The sequence below is a fragment of the Dothidotthia symphoricarpi genome, assembly GCF_010015815.1.
Source record: "Dothidotthia symphoricarpi CBS 119687 unplaced genomic scaffold P153scaffold_5, whole genome shotgun sequence".
In the NCBI taxonomy this organism is placed as follows: domain Eukaryota; kingdom Fungi; phylum Ascomycota; class Dothideomycetes; order Pleosporales; family Dothidotthiaceae; genus Dothidotthia; species Dothidotthia symphoricarpi.
Window position 1 is genome coordinate 341,990 of NW_022985012.1, and position 15,223 is coordinate 357,212.

Consider the following 15,223-nt stretch of genomic DNA (forward strand, 5'->3'; position numbering starts at 1 on the left):
GCCGTCGGTCGCGACTTCCAGACGAGGTGTCGGGGCTAGGCCGCAATAGGCCCGGCGGTGAGGCATGTGACGACCGGGATACGCAGACCAATCGACGGCGACGGTTGTCAGGGGCATGCGCGGCAGCGTGAATGTTGTGAACGTCGTCGTCGACACCAACACCGGCTCCGACCCCGACACGCGCCCGCCCTGCCTCACCGCTGCCCTCCCGCGCCCAGCCCACGACATGCCCGTCCGCCCCCAGCCCTAAGAAGCCTTCCACCGCGCGCAGCCACCACTCCCGCCTCCACCGCAGCCCGGATGCGTGCGTGAGCCACCGGCCATGTCCTTCCTCTTCGGCAAGAAGAGCAAGCCGCCGACCAGCGCGCTGCCACCCGCCGTGCGCGAGATCTCGTCGTCCAACGGCCAGGGCGCGCCGCCGACGTCGCTCAATGGCGCCCTTCGCGAGCCTGACAAGAGCCGCCCCGGTCCCCAGAGCCAGCCGCCGCAGTCGCAGACACCTACGCCGGGCGGGAGCGTGAACACGTCGCTCAGCTCGCTGCAGGGCCCCACCAGCGCCACGCCGCCCGAGCCCAAGTCGTTGCTGCGCGAACGGGCAGAGTCGAACCTCCCGGCACACAACGCGCCCCAGACGGCCAGAATCACGGGCGCCGCGCAGGACTCGCCGTACCCGTGGTCGTCGCGCAGGCTCAACTTCACCGGCGGCAACCCCTTCCCCCGCTACGGCGCTGCTATCAATGCGACGGCCTCCAAGGATGGCACCATCTACCTCATGGGCGGCCTCGTTGGCGGCGCCACTGTCAAGGGTGACCTGTGGCTGACCGAGATGGGCAACGGGACCATGGCCTGCTACCCCATCTCCACCACAGGCGACGGCCCCGGGCCCCGCGTCGGCCACGCCAGTCTGCTCGTGGGCAACGCCTTCATCGTCTTCGGCGGCGACACCAAGCTGGCCGACAACGACGACCTCGACGACACGCTGTATCTCCTCAACACCTGTGAGTTGCCTGCCTGTCACCCCGTCCATCCCTCTGCTGACACGATGCAGCCACGAAGCACTGGTCGCGCGCATTGCCCCAGGGCCCGCGTCCCACTGGCCGCTACGGGCACACGCTGAACATCCTGGGCTCCAAGATCTACATCTTTGGCGGCCAGGTCGAGGGCTTCTTCTTCAACGACCTCGTCGCCTTCGACCTGAACTCACTCCAGTCGTCGGCCAGCCGCTGGGAGGTGCTGCTCCCAAACACAAAAGACCAGGTCTCTCCCCATGTCATCTCGCCGCCCGCCCGCACCAACCATTCTGTCGTCACGTGGAACGACAAGCTCTATCTGTAGGTGCACCACTTTCTGCCTGGCCCGCGCGCTCTGCTAACTGCGGCCTCAGCTTTGGCGGTACCGACGGCGTCACTTGGTTCAACGATGTCTGGACATACGAACCGCGATCCAATGCATGGACTGAGCTAGACTGCATTGGCTACATCCCAGTCGCCCGCGAGGGCCATTCTGCCGCACTTGTCAACGACACCATGTACATCTTTGGCGGACGCACACAGGACGGCGTCGACCTGGGCGATCTTGCTGCCTTCCGCATATCGTCCCGACGATGGTACATGTTCCAGAATATGGGGCACTCTCCCTCAGCGCGGTCAGGCCACAGTATGACTGCGTTTGGAAAGCACGTTGTTGTCCTGGCGGGCGAGCCGAGCTCTTCTGCCAGTGAGAGGAACGAACTCAGCCTCGCCTATGTCCTCGATACTTCCAAGATCAGATATCCCCCCAACGAGAGTGCACTTCCACAGCAGGCACTGAACACGCCACGGAAAATGAGTGGAGGGGACAGAAGCAACAATCCCCCAAACCCTCAAAATGGCCCAAACCTCCAAACCCCCCAAAACTTCCAAGGCAGAATAGGGTCGCCTCCAGCGCGTGAGAGCATGGTACCCGGGCCGCCGCACTCCCGAGCCCCGGATGCAGCAGGAAATGGCTTGGGCGGTAATGCTGGATCGCGGCTGCCTCGTGCAGCTGGGCCAGCTCCTGCGGGCCCTCCGATGCTTCAGCAGCCTCCCCACCCGAGATCTAATGAACCCAATCCCCAGATGGTTGCCAACTCCAGAAGCAAAACACCGACAAAAGTCGAACGCACGTACGGGCCTGTTGTAGACACGGGGGCTACATCTTCGCTCAACAGAGAAAACCTGTCACCAATAACCCGCGACAGCCCTTCCACGACTGAAATGCAACGAAACCCATCCGATGCGGTTAGTCCAGGCGCACAAAAAGAATCAATGGACACGTCTCGATCAGGTAGCATAGTATCGAGAAACACGTCAAGGTCACATCGGCAGCAGCAATCCCAGGACAGTGTCGATCAAACAGCGCCAAGACGATCAACTGAAGCTCAGCAGCAACACGCCACTAATCGCGACTTCGAGCCACCCATTATGGAAAAGCCAGCCAATATGTCGCCTGCAATCAGCCAACGGAACAACGAACTAGTCCAAGAACTCGAGACAGTCAAGGGTCGGAATGCCTGGTATGCATCGGAACTTGCCCTCGCCCGTAAAGCAGGATACCACCCCGGGCCTTCGACGAGTCCTGTTTTCGATGAGCGATCGGCCGATTCGTTCCGTGATGAAGACAGACCTTTGGTCGAGGCTCTTCTAAAGATGAAAACCGAGCTCGACCGTGTGCAAACATCGATCAAGTCTCAGGGCAACGACGCGGCTAAAAAGATTGCGGAAATCGAAAGGCAACGGGACGCCGCCGTCAGTGAGGCCATCTACGCCAAGACTAAATTGGCTGCTCATGGTGGTGGTAGTCAGAATGGAACTCCCCAGTTGGATGGAGCTCGGAATATAGGTACACCCGACATGGATCGTTTGAACGATACCAATCGCCGTCTGGCCGTGTCTTTGGCCTCACAAAGTGAACTCTCTGCAAAGGTGGAGAGGTTGACACATGAGATCCAATCTGAACGAAGAGCCAAGCAGCTCGCTGAGGAAACCGCAGAAGCCGCTCAGAAGCGCATGCAAGAGCTAAACTCGACACGACAGCAAGCGTCCGCTGAGTTTGAGAGCCTACGCGCCGAATTACATGAAGCCGAACGCGTAGCTAGAGAAGTCTCTGCTAACGCGGCCGCAGCAGAATCGTCATCCAAGCTGTTGGCGATTGACAAACAAGAGCTGGGTGCCAAGGTCGTCCGATTGTCTGAGGAGTCGAAAAACCACACTGTCTCGCTTGTGTCTTTGCGCGATGCAATGGTCGCATCTTCGGAGAGGTCTATATTGTTAGAGAAGCAACTTGAGGAGGATAGACAGCAGGGTGACAGTCTCCGACAGAAGCTAGCACAGCTTCGTGCTGAACATGAAGCTCGCACGACTGAGCTCGAGACGGCAAATCAGAAGCTTCACGACGCTGAAGAGCTCGCGGAAAGATACGCCGAAGAAGCACGCTTCCATCGACAGGCGGTACTTTCTGGGCTTGGAAACCTGGCCGACCATCGTGATATCGATCAAGACGTCGTGGATGAGCGCGTCACGATACTCCAACAGCAGGCCGAGGCCGCACATACCATAGCCCGCAAGAACCAGGCAGCCGCCGACCAAGCTTCTGAGAAGCTCCGCCGTGCAGAGGAGCGGATAGCCGGCCTCGAGGCATACCAAGAACAGTCAAGTCGCGAAGGCCTCACCATCAGAAAGCAGCTGCAACATGCAATGCGCGACATGCAAACTTGCGAAGCCGAGAAGGTGGAGTTGCGTCAGCAATACGAGCGTCTGCGCCTTGAGAGCAACGCCTTCGAAGTGCAGCTCAGGACTCTCAAGAACCTCTTAGATGAACGGGGAGTCAACCATGCTGATGCTCGACGGTCACGAGTCTTGGAAAGCCCCAACTCGAGATTCGGAACGCCCGAGCTCAACCGTGTACGGGAACTAGAGCAACAGATCGATTCCATGAACAAGGCACACGAAGAACTTCGAACCATTTTCGAACAACGAGAGCACGACGTCAGCAAGGACTGGGAGGAGAAGTTGCAAGCCCTGCACAACGACCACCAGGCTGCTGTCAAGTACCTCCGAGGAACGGAGAAGATGCTCACGAAGATGAAGCAGGAGCTTGACCGTTACAAGACCTCGAACACCAAGCTCGAGGAGGAGCTCACACAGACCAGGGGCCTTGCGCAAAACTCCACAGAACCGCCGGAATGGGAAGCAGAGCGAGAGGCGCTCGAAACCGAGTTGTCAAACGTACAGGAGAACATGAAGAGATCCGTCGCTCGTCTCGAAGGCCAGATCGCCGCGCTACAGGCCGAGTTGACAGGCGCCCGCAACGCCGTCGAAGTCACCACACACAACGCAAGACAAGCCACCTCCGCAGCCGAGCAGCACCGCACCGATCTCGAGGCGCTCCGCCGCCAGTACGCGCTCGTCGAAGAGCGCGCCCGCGAAGCCGAACACCGCGTACAGATGTTCCTCGACCAGTTCGAGACATCCGTAGACAACTACCGGCGCCAATCCCACGTGCCCGTCGAGAGCGTAAACGGCGAACACATGCGGCACCGCACGCACGACAGCGTCGCGTCCGTCGAGTCGCTCTACAGCCGCAACGACGGGTCCAGCACCCCCGAAGCCGCCATCAACAACCGCCCCGCCTCGTCCGCAACGCGCAACTCAATGGCCCTCGATAACCTCGCGTCTGAACTCGACGCCCTGCGCAGCCACTGGGAGACTACAAATAAGGCGTATCGCTTGAGTGATCACTTTAACTTCGATCGCACGCCCACTAATGATCGCGATGAGCATAATGAGTCTCTCGCCCAGTGGAGACAGCGCATTGGTTCCGATGCGCCGGAAGACCACAAAGGAGATAGAGAGGCGCCGCAGCAGTGGACAAATGCCGCGCCGTCGTCGTCGTCGACGCTGCCTGGTTCGTTGTCATGACATATCTGACCGGGGACGTGGAATCGCAAGTCAAATACCGTTTTTCTTATAACCCCCCCTCAGCTGGCTTTGGGTTGAGTGAGCGAATGAGTCATTCAGTCAGTGAGCTTGGTTGGAATGGAGTCTTTGATTATAGCTGTGTAGTTTCCCCCCCTCCCAACCGCCTTTTTTCCCGTCCCGTCCTGTCCTGTCCTGTCCCTTTATATACCACCTTTTTTGAATCGTCTAGTCTAGTCTGTGGGGAGGTCGGCTGGGTTCTTGTTTATACATATCAAGTGGTAATTCTAAACTTTTTTTGTCTTGTCTTGTCTTGTCTTGCTTTTGTTGTTGTTGAGGCGGTGATGGGCTTTGCTGTGCTGTGCTTTGCTGAAGTACTGCGTTGTACAGCCTACTCTACCATCTACCACTTCGTCGTGCTTTACTGGCACAATTCGATGCATGATGTGTTTTCTTATATCTGATTCGCCGTGTTGATACGCATCGAAGAGGTAGGTATGGCTTGGCTTAGTTTTTCATCTTCTTATGTTCCATCTACTTATCCCGCACCTACATCTCCATCCCTATCCCCATCCCATACCCCAGAAAACTCACCGACACGTTCCCAGCACCCCCAGGCCCTAACCAAGACTCGACATACTCGCTATCTCGTACGTAGAACACAGTCCTCGCTGTTTCGAATACCCGTGCGTTGGAAGGTTTTCATGCTTTCACTTTCCCTTTCACTTTCACTGATAGACCCACGTACTAGCGCTGCTGTGCGACAATAGATACCCCGCCCAACTATCACGTTCAATAGCACGCAAGTACTACCGCGACCTCCTATAGGATTAGGGTACAATAAACAAGTAGCAAGCGAGCAACGTGTGTGGTGGGGGTTGACCACATGAGCGACCAGGGACCAGGGATCAGGGATTAGGGATCAGGACGCGCCATTGTTCGAGGGCGGGACAATAGGGACTTGGTTTTTGGAGTGGAAAGGGTTGTGTATATAATCATCCCCCAGCAAGAACTCTGCGGATTATTATATCCACATCTATCTTTTCCCCATTCCTTGCTTCATTTTCTGCGATTTATTTCGATTCCATATACTTGACGCTGGTCGTCATTGCAATCTTTGCCATATATTTCCATATACACATACACGATTTCATACACGCAAGCCTCAATCCTCAAATCCAAGATCCAATGGCACCACTCCAACGCCCCAGCAGCGATACGTCAAAGCAATCCAAGCCCAGCATCGCCGGCACACTACTCACCCTCATCCACTCGTCCACGCTCAGCAACGAGCAGAAGATCTCCGCCATGTGCCGGTACCCGCACGCGTTCCTCAACAGCCTGTACGAGCAGCACATAGGTCGCAAAAGCGGTGCGGATGCAAGTCTGCCTCCAGTCTCAACCGCCAATTCATCCAACGAGCTAGACGGAGCAAGCTACCACCCGCTCATCGAAGAGGAACCCTCCATCCCACCGGACAGCAACGCGTCCCCGCCCATCTACCCAGCCTACACGGGCTACTTCCAGACCTCCGCCGACGCGAAGCGACACCGCAAGCGCACACGCATAGCCCCCAAGTCGGATGCGCCGGACATCCAGCGCGTGCGACAGCACGGCCGCGCATACTGGGTGCGACGCATCTACGAGGCCATGATCGACGTATCATGCATCAGCGACGGGGCGTCCTCGATCCACCGGCAGCGATTCGTCGAGACGGCGGTGTTCGACGGCGCGGATCTCGAAGCCACGGCGCATCATGTCTTCGATGCGGCGGTTGCTGTGCACGTGCGGGGCTGGAACCGGCCTGTCGTGTACCATAAGAAGGTTGTGCGGGGCAAGTTGACGGATGTTAGTCGGCGGAGTTTGGAGAGGCGGCTTGCGCGTGTTTGTCTGTGTTTGAGGCATAGGAAGGCGACGGTGGATGATGCGCTGAGGGGGGGAGTGACGCTGGCGCTTCTGTGTGATAATCCTGAGGCGAGGGGGTTTACGAAGTTGTCTAATAATGTGGGGAATATGAAGCGTGGTGAGAGGCTGAAGCTTTCGAGAGAGCGGACTGCGCTGGAGTTGGAGATGGAAGGGGGCGGGGAGGATGAGCAGGAAGACGAAGAGGAGATGGATGAGGATGAAGACGGGATGGAAGACCAGGAGGTGCTGGAGGTGCCGCTTTCAGGGGAAAGGTGATAGCTTAGTAGAATTTCGAGCCTCCGATGCTTTCCACTTGGAAGTTTCCATTCTTTCCCACGACGACTTGCTGCCGTGGCTTGATGTCCTCACTCGTGGTGGTGTCGGCCTCCTTTGCGGCAGCCTGCCTCAGGGCCTTTCTCCGCTTCTTACTCTGGAAGAGTGCTTCCTCGTCCTGGATGTCTTTAACAACTACATCACGTCAGCACTCTCTCTGACTTGTCTCGCTAGCGGTCCAACTCACCCTCAGCCCACTCTCTCTCCCCCTCTGCATCCCCAGTCCCCAGCTCCTTCTCGACCTCAACATGCTCGCCTCTCTGTACGCGCTCAATAACCTCTTTCAGCATACCAATCTTGGTCTCGGCCCTGCGAATAGTGTGGCTTCGCTCCTGTTTCAGCCATAGGATTTGGATGGCCTGGCTACCAACGAGCAGACTGAGAATGATATAGGGCGTCGCAGGATTCCACCCGCGCCTGGGTGACTGTTCCGAGCGGGTCTTGAACGGCTTGGGTACCATGGAAGCCCAGAAGCTGGGCTGGAGGACGCGCGGGAGAGACAGGAAGCGCGGGTGCGCGAGCGACGGCGGGGCCAGCAGCGCAAAGGTGCGCGCGTGTGGGCGCAGCGGCGGAAGCATTACGTAGCGGTGGCAGGCTGGCGTACGGAGCAGCTGGCGAAAAAGGGTTGTGGCGTCCATGGCGGGGTTGCGGGGCTCTCGTGTGCAGCGTGTCGAGGTTGAAAGTTTTGGCGCGTGGGCTAGATTGGGGTTAGTGGCGCGGTTGCTGCCGAGGTCCATATAGTTATCTCGAGCAGTGCTGTTCATCGTTGTTCGCAGCATTCACCATGGGCAACGATTTATCGCCTTTTGAAATAGTCCAGAAATGGGTTGGTCAGTCCCAGTTCTCAATAAACCCTCGCTGACCGTCTGGAACAGTTTGAGATTGCGAGCTCCGATGGCTATGATGCTTGTCCACCTATCCTCGATGCGCTGAAGTATCTCTAATGTGTTGCGTCTAGGGCCATGATGCTGTGCTACCCAAGATCTTGAAGCTGGAGTCGGCCACGTACGAGCCCACGAGTGCTGATCCTCACGATGCGCGCACCGTCTTCAGCTTCACCGTGCCTCGCCAGCTCTGTAACATGGGTGGTAATCTTCATGGTGGAGCAGTCGCGTTGATCTTCGATATCACGACATCGACTACCATCGCAGCCTGCAGCCGTGAAGGCTTCTGGGACACAGGCCACGTGAGCCGCAATCGGTACTGAACCCCGTCAAGCGCTATCACACTCTCCATACATCTTGCTAACGTTCTTGTAGTAAGTGACATTCTGATTTGAGCCTCGCGTCTTCTGGACATGTGTTGATTGTACAAGTTAATTGCACCTACTTGCGACCTGCACCCGAGGGCGCAACGGTCTTCGTTGAAAGCAGGGTGGTGCATCTGGGTAAACGGATGGGGTTGACGACGGGGGTAATGAGGCTAGGCTCAATGGAAGGAAAAGTGTGCTATACATGTGAACACGGGAAGGCAACGTTGGGATCCTCGAACCTGTAGTGTGGGGTCTGATTTCACACTTGTGAGGTAGTAGAATGCATGTCAGATAGATAGATGTTGTCGAGTTCCAAGCGATGTAGAGTAGTCGGGCATGTCGGAGGACGGATGTCGTAATGCGCCGTCGATGCGACCATACACCTCAATACCTAGCTGCAAGCTGCACCACCTAAACGCCAAATAAGCCCAAAGTCCCACTGACAGCCTGCAATGGATCTTGGAGACGAAGACAGCTCTCCGTGGGGGGGTAAGACGGCCCTTCCCCGCTGCTGCGCCTGTTCGCGACGCTGACGCTGTGCCAGACGTGCCCTCGCAATCGAGCCCAGCGCAGAAGCCACCCCAAGTGAACCCGGAAGACCACCCGGATGGCGACGGCGACAATGAAGCGGCCTCCTCGGAGAAGCCGGCGCCCAATGCTGCAGCTACACAGCGCTCGTCTGCTGCCCGCGGTCCTCGACGACGGCAGCACGGCGTCCAGTCGACAAAGCTCGAGGCTGTCGACGACCCTCTGGGACCTCTGGGGGCCCCCACGCCGACTACTGGGTCTGACGCTGCTCCCGCGCCGCCTCAGAAGGAACTTGCTGCATCCCGCGGCTCCCGTCCTGCGCCTGGCGCCTCTGCTCCTTCGCTGGGCGGTATGATGGACTCGGTCAACCTTGACGACGACGACAACGACGACGAACTGCCGCGTTCGCAGGCCGCACGTGTACCACCGCCCGTCCAGGCGCCCGCGGGCACGCAGCAACAGCGCCAGACTCAGCCCAGCGTCAGCGTCGAGCAAGCTGCGAAGCCAACGTTCTCCATCTATGTGGGCGACCCACACAAGGTTGGCGACCTGACCAGCTCGCACACCGAGTACTCGGTCACCACCAAGACAACGTCCAAAGGCTACCGCAACCCCGAATTTTCCGTCTCTCGGCGATACCGCGATTTCCTCTGGCTGTACACGCAGATGCACAGCAACAACCCTGGTGTCATCATTCCCCCGCCGCCAGAGAAACAAGCCGTGGGCCGTTTCGAGACTGATTTTGTCGAGTCCCGGCGCGCGGCTCTGGAGCGCATGTTGAACAAGACAGCAACCCACCCCATATTGCAGCATGACGGCGATCTCAAGCTCTTCCTCGAGAGCGACGCCTTCAACGTCGACATCAAGAACAAAGAACGCAAGGACCCTGGCTTGGGCGAGAGCAAGGGCATGTTTGGCTCCATGCTTTCTGGCAGCAGCGGCAAGTTCGTCGAACACGATGATGTACGTGCCCTCTCTGGACTTCTTCGACCCAGTTACTGATGCGAAACAGTGGTTTCATGACCGGAAAATCTACCTCGATGCGCTCGAGAACCAACTAAAGGCGCTGCTCAAGGCAACAGACACTGTAGTGACCCAGCGCAAGGGGCTTGCCGAGGCTTGCGGCGACTTTTCAGCTTCGTTGCATTCGCTGTCAGCTGTAGAGCTGTCACCCTCCCTATCTACCCCGCTTGACAGCCTATCAGACATACAGATCCGCATTCGAGAACTGTACGAGCGTCAGGCTCAACAGGATGTGCTTACGATGGGCATTGTCATTGACGAATACATTCGCCTCATAGGTTCCGTCAAAACAGCGTTTCTACAACGTCAAAAAGCCTACCACTCTTGGCACGCTGCTGAGCAGGAGCTCCAGAAGCGCAAAACAACTCAAGACAAGCTCCTCAGACAGGGCAGGTCACAACAAGACCGTCTGAACCAACTCGGCGCTGACGTTGCGGATGCTGAGCGAAGGGTACACCAGGCGAGGCTGCTGTTCGACGACATGGGCAGGCTCATGCGCAGCGAGTTGGAGCGTTTTGAAAGAGAAAAAGTCGAGGACTTCAAATCGGGCGTGGAGACATATTTGGAGAGCGCAGTAGAGGCGCAGAAAGAGGTGAGAAATCCGTCATCTTCGTAGTAGCTCTGCTAACATATATACCAGTTGATTGAAATATGGGAAACGTTCCTGATGCAACTCGACACCGAGGAAGGAGAGACGTTTATCCCGCCCGCGGGAGTCGTCGCCTCGCCTACTGCTGAGCCACCCACATCAGCTAACGAACCTACTGATGCTCGGAATTCGGAGGAATCCGTCAGAAGTGGGAACGAGCCACATGCTGAGAGTTGAGAGATCAGCTTAAGCACTTGTGTGTTTTTGTTGAAATCGTTCATGGGAATTGGTGTTTTCGTCTCACGTCAGATTAGACATGGGAACTTACAGCTGTATCTTGTAAGATAAGGCTTGAGCGGCCTTGAAGACATTTCTAGTATCTTTGAAGTACGCGCAGACGAACTTCTTGGTGCAGTCAAATGGTATGTAAGAGGAGCAATTAGGCTTCACGCCTAAATGTGCATCCTCTGTTATGAACAAAATTCACTAGTGCTCCATCCTTTCATTCGCTGCTGAATAGGTACTATCTAGCGTATACCGTTGATAGACAATAGTATTGTTCGCGCCGTGACGGTTCTAGACTACACCAAAACCCATCTGCTAGGCGCCCCCTTGCTTCTGTCGACGATAGACTACATGGTCCTCCTAACCTCATTTCCTTCGTATTGTTCTCATGTACCATGATCAAGAGCCTCCCACTCCCCAACCCCTAGTAAACACCCACCACCTCCTCACTACCCTTCAATCACTTCACACCCGTCCAGCAACCCATCCTCAGAATGCCCATCCCCTCCACTACCACCATGACCACCCCAGCAGCGCACGCCGCCCAAGTCTCCCAAATCTCCACCGCAGTAAAAGCCTTCCACGCCCAAAACACGCCCTTCCGCATCTACCACGGCTCCTCAAACTCAACCCGCGCCGCCTCCCGCACCCACATTGTCGACATCTCGCACCTAACCCACATCCTCCGCATCGACGCGGAGAAAAAAACCGCCCTAATCGAGCCAGGCATCGCCATGGACGAGCTAATCAAAGCACTGCTCCCGCTCAACCTCGCGCCCGCCGTCGTGCCCGAGTTCCCCGGCATCACGGCGGGCGGCGCATTTGCAGGCACGGCAGCCGAGAGCTCGTCGTTCCGGCATGGGTATTTTGACAGCACGGTTAGCGGGGTGGAGATTGTGCTTGGGGATGGGGAGGTGGTGTGGGCGTCTGCGGGGGAGAGGGCGGACTTGTTCTACGGCAGTGCGGGCGCGATGGGGACGATGGGGATTACGACGTTATTGGAGGTGCGGCTTGTGGGCTGCGGGCCGTATGTCGAGGTCGTGTATCATGCTGTTACGTCGTATGATGGGGCGTTGGCGAGGTTTGCGGATGTGGGTGAGGATGTGGATTTTTTGGATTGTATTATGTTTTCTGACCGACATGGTGTGGTGGTCGAGGGGAGGTTTGTGCAGAAGCGTGATCCTGGGATGAAGGTTGTGCGGTTTACACGAGCGAGGGATCCGTGGTTCTTCACGCATGTGCATGGGAAGATACGCTGTGCGCCTGCGGGGGATGGGTATATGTGTCTGACGTGCCACTGGACGCAGCACTCGCGTGCGTACCGCCAGGATGGCACTCCAGCCATGGTCGAGCTAGTCCCCGTGGCAGACTACTTCTTCCGATATGATCGAGGTGTGTTCTGGATGGCGGCCTACGGATGGGCGCCTAAGCTGTGGAACCGCTTCACGCGCTTCTTCTTCGACACCATGTGGCGCACGAGGTTTCAGTACCGCGTGCTACACATCCTAGGCGGCACGCCACACATCATCCAAGACCTGGCCATCCCGGAGCAGAACGCGCCAAAGTTCCTGGCCTTCATGCACGACACGTTCAAGATCTACCCGCTCTGGCTATGTCCCATCAAGCACGATGCCGCCCCGCCCATGCACACGGCGCGCACAAACACAGAGCCCACGCGTCAGATCGTTAACATAGGCGTCTGGGGCTCTCCGCAGTACGGCACCGAGTTCCTGCGCGGCGACAACTTCGAGCAGTTTGTAGAGAACAATCGGATCATAGAAGGTAAAGTGGCGGAGGCCGGTGGGCTCAAGTGGCTGTATGCGTGCAACTACTACCGCGAAGAAGAGTTTTGGAGTGTCTATGATAAGCTGCGGTATGATCGGTTGCGGACGCTGTGGAAGGCGGATAGGCTGCCCAATTTGTGGGAAAAAGTTAGGAGGAGTCAGCAGGAGTTGAGGGAAGTCCGGCTTTTTAGCTTTTTGGCGGCGCTTTTTTATGCTTGGATTGGTGTTGATCGGCTTGTTTCGTGAGGCTGTGGTTGGGGAATGGTGGTTTGTGTGTTGTGGTTGTGGATATCTCTTCTTGTAGTTTATGTAAACTGGGGTGTTCGGGTTAGGTATGATGGCATGATCCGGAAGATACGGAGCAATTCAACGCGAGGGTGACTAGTAGTTCCAATATCGCGTTGCCGGTCGCCTTTTGCCTGATGATGTTCGAGTGCGGGGTGTTGCCAGGTTGGGTTGTTCCTTACCCGTTCCCCGCCTGTTACCCTATCAAGGAATATAAGGCAACGTTTTAGCTCATCATCTGTCCAAAATCACCTTTGTCAAGCTTTTTGCACAATTTCGCCATGCCTTTAGTTCGCAATCCTATCTTGCCAGGCTTCAACGCGTAAGTAAAATTCCCCACATGCATTATATGTAGAATGAATGCTGATTATGTCCGCTCGCCGAAGGGATCCTTCCATTGTCCGAGTTGGAGATGACGGTAAGTAGATTCATTGAATTAAGAGATGTTAGAAACCATACTGATATGTTGGCAGTAAGTCGTTATTATGCGTTGAACCATTTCGGCGCTAGAAATACATACTAGCCTTGTGAATGTTATGTGAGCCTAGAACTTCAGGATCTATGCTGACTGTGGCGTTGCTTGTAGTATTATATTGCTAACTCGACGTTTGAATGGTATCCTGGTGTGCAAAGTATGTGATGCATTTCGATACCATATTTTTCTGTCTTCGGAGCGAACTTGAGAGACCAAGTACACACAAATACTGACCCTTGACTGATATGTAGTTCACCACTCCAAAGATCTGGCGAATTGGAAACTTGTTGTTCGTCCATTGAGCAGGAAAAGTCAGTTGGATATGCGAGGCGTCCCTGATAGCTGTGGTACGTCAGTCATACATTGGCATTCGAGCTCTTACTAAAATAATATCAGGTATATGGGCACCGTGTTTGAGTTACGACAGCCAAAAGTTCTGGTTGGTGTACACCAATGTCCAGCGCAAGGACGGCTCTTTCAAAGACACGCCCAACTACATCGTCACTGCCGATCGCATCGAGGGTCCCTGGTCGGATCCGATCTACGTCAACTCTTCCGGATTTGACCCATCTCTGTTCCATGATGACGATGGTAAGAAATGGTTTGTTAACATGCTGCAAGACCACCGGAGACGCCCAAGAGCTTTCGCAGGCATAAGACTGCAGGAGTTTGATCCAGAGGCAGGAAAACTCGTGGGTCCAAGTAAAACCATTTTCTACGGGACAGAGCTAGACCTGGTGGAAGGCCCACATCTGTACAAACGCAATGGATGGTACTACCTATTGACGGCGGAGGGTGGTACCTCGTATAGCCACGCTTGCACTCTGGCACGATCTTCAAACATCTGGGGTCCATACGAACTGCACCCGCAGAAGCATATACTCACATCAAAGGATGCCCCTACAGCACCCTTACAGAAGGCTGGCCATGGAGATCTGGTGGAGACATCAGATGGCAAAGCCTACCTTGTGCACCTCGGCGGTCGTCCCAGGACGCAGGCCCGTCGCTGCGTGCTCGGACGCGAAACATCTATACAAGAGGCATACTGGAGTGACGACGGATGGCTGTATATCAAGAATGGACCTGTCCCATCTCATCAGGTCGAATTGCCAGCAGCTCGGGACGAAACGAAGTACTGGGCGGAACAACGATATGTGTTTGATAATACCAACGGCTTACACGAAGACTTTCAATGGCTTCGTACGCCAGAACCCGAACGAATCTTTTCTGTCAAGGACGGCCTCCAACTGGTTGGCCGCGAGTCCGTTGGTTCTTGGTTTGAGCAAGCGCTCGTTGCGCGCCGCCAAACACACTTCTCGTACGATGCCGAAACTGTGATCGACTTCTCCCCGACGGATGAGAGGCAGTTTGCAGGCCTGATTGCGTACTACTGTCGCTACAATTTCTTCTATCTTACTGTGACAGCCGACGCCGATGGCCAGCGCGAGCTACTCATTCAGAGCTCTGAAGCTTCCTGGCCCGAGGGTTGTCTGCAACTCCCATTCGCAGATCCAGTCCAGATTCCAAACGAGGGGAAAGTCAAATTGGCCCTCAGTATTCGAGGCAGCCATCTGCAATTCTCCTATGCGCTTGGAGAGGAGGCGCGCTTGGAAGAGGTTGGGCCTGTTTACGATGCTTCCGTTTTGAGCGATGAGTGTGGCGGGCATCAGGCGCACGGCAGTTTCACGGGAGCATTTGTTGGGGTAGCGGCTTCTGATTTGAACGGAACGGAAAAGACGGCGTCGTTTGGGTACTTCGTGTACAGGCCGGTGAGCCACGAGTCAGACGGATATGACAGCTAGCTTTGTGATGTCATACGTCCTTCGTATA

At 56.1% G+C, this 15,223-nt stretch overlaps 4 protein-coding genes across 4 annotated transcripts; 3 read left to right on the plus strand and 1 right to left on the minus strand.

The window, feature by feature from the left end:
- The first annotated feature begins 155 nt into the window (after positions 1-155).
- P153DRAFT_334346 (cell polarity protein-like protein) lies at positions 156-5,217 on the plus strand. Its single transcript, XM_033665610.1, has 3 exons — positions 156-998; positions 1,049-1,331; positions 1,385-5,217. Exons 1-3 carry the CDS (start codon positions 323-325, stop codon positions 4,935-4,937), a joined length of 4,512 nt encoding a protein of 1,503 aa, XP_033526352.1. The 5' UTR covers positions 156-322; the 3' UTR covers positions 4,938-5,217.
- Positions 5,218-6,326: 1,109 nt separating this feature from the next.
- P153DRAFT_277556 (uncharacterized protein) lies at positions 6,327-7,076 on the plus strand (the record flags this gene model as incomplete). Its single annotated transcript, XM_033662945.1, has 1 exon — positions 6,327-7,076. A coding segment is annotated over one exon (750 nt), but the record flags the coding sequence as incomplete, so codon positions are not given.
- Positions 7,077-7,119: 43 nt separating this feature from the next.
- On the minus strand, positions 7,120-7,810 carry P153DRAFT_284546 (uncharacterized protein; the record flags this gene model as incomplete). The annotated part of the gene is made up of 2 exons (XM_033663330.1): positions 7,120-7,307; positions 7,360-7,810. The coding sequence occupies 2 exons, from the start codon at positions 7,808-7,810 to the stop codon at positions 7,120-7,122; spliced, it is 639 nt and encodes a 212-aa protein (XP_033526354.1).
- A 320-nt stretch (positions 7,811-8,130) lies between these two features.
- P153DRAFT_421032 (glycoside hydrolase family 43 protein) lies at positions 8,131-15,195 on the plus strand (the record flags this gene model as incomplete). The annotated part of the gene is made up of 6 exons (XM_033672280.1): positions 8,131-8,371; positions 8,488-8,628; positions 8,969-9,915; positions 9,965-10,567; positions 10,616-10,772; positions 14,045-15,195. Exons 1-6 carry the CDS (start codon positions 8,254-8,256, stop codon positions 15,193-15,195), a joined length of 3,117 nt encoding a protein of 1,038 aa, XP_033526355.1. The 5' UTR covers positions 8,131-8,253.
- Positions 15,196-15,223: the final 28 nt, after the last annotated feature.

What these genes read in the sequence shown, in the direction of transcription:
- P153DRAFT_334346 (XM_033665610.1), top strand. Translation starts at nt 323, where the DNA reads ATGTCCTTCCTCTTCGGCAAGAAGAGCAAGCCGCCGACCAGCGCGCTG. An exon ending in GCTGTATCTCCTCAACACCT is followed by an intron (nt 999 to 1,048) that starts GTGAGTTGCCTG and finishes GACACGATGCAG; the next exon opens with CCACGAAGCACTGGTCGCGC. An exon ending in TGGAACGACAAGCTCTATCT is followed by an intron (nt 1,332 to 1,384) that starts GTAGGTGCACCA and finishes CTGCGGCCTCAG; the next exon opens with CTTTGGCGGTACCGACGGCG.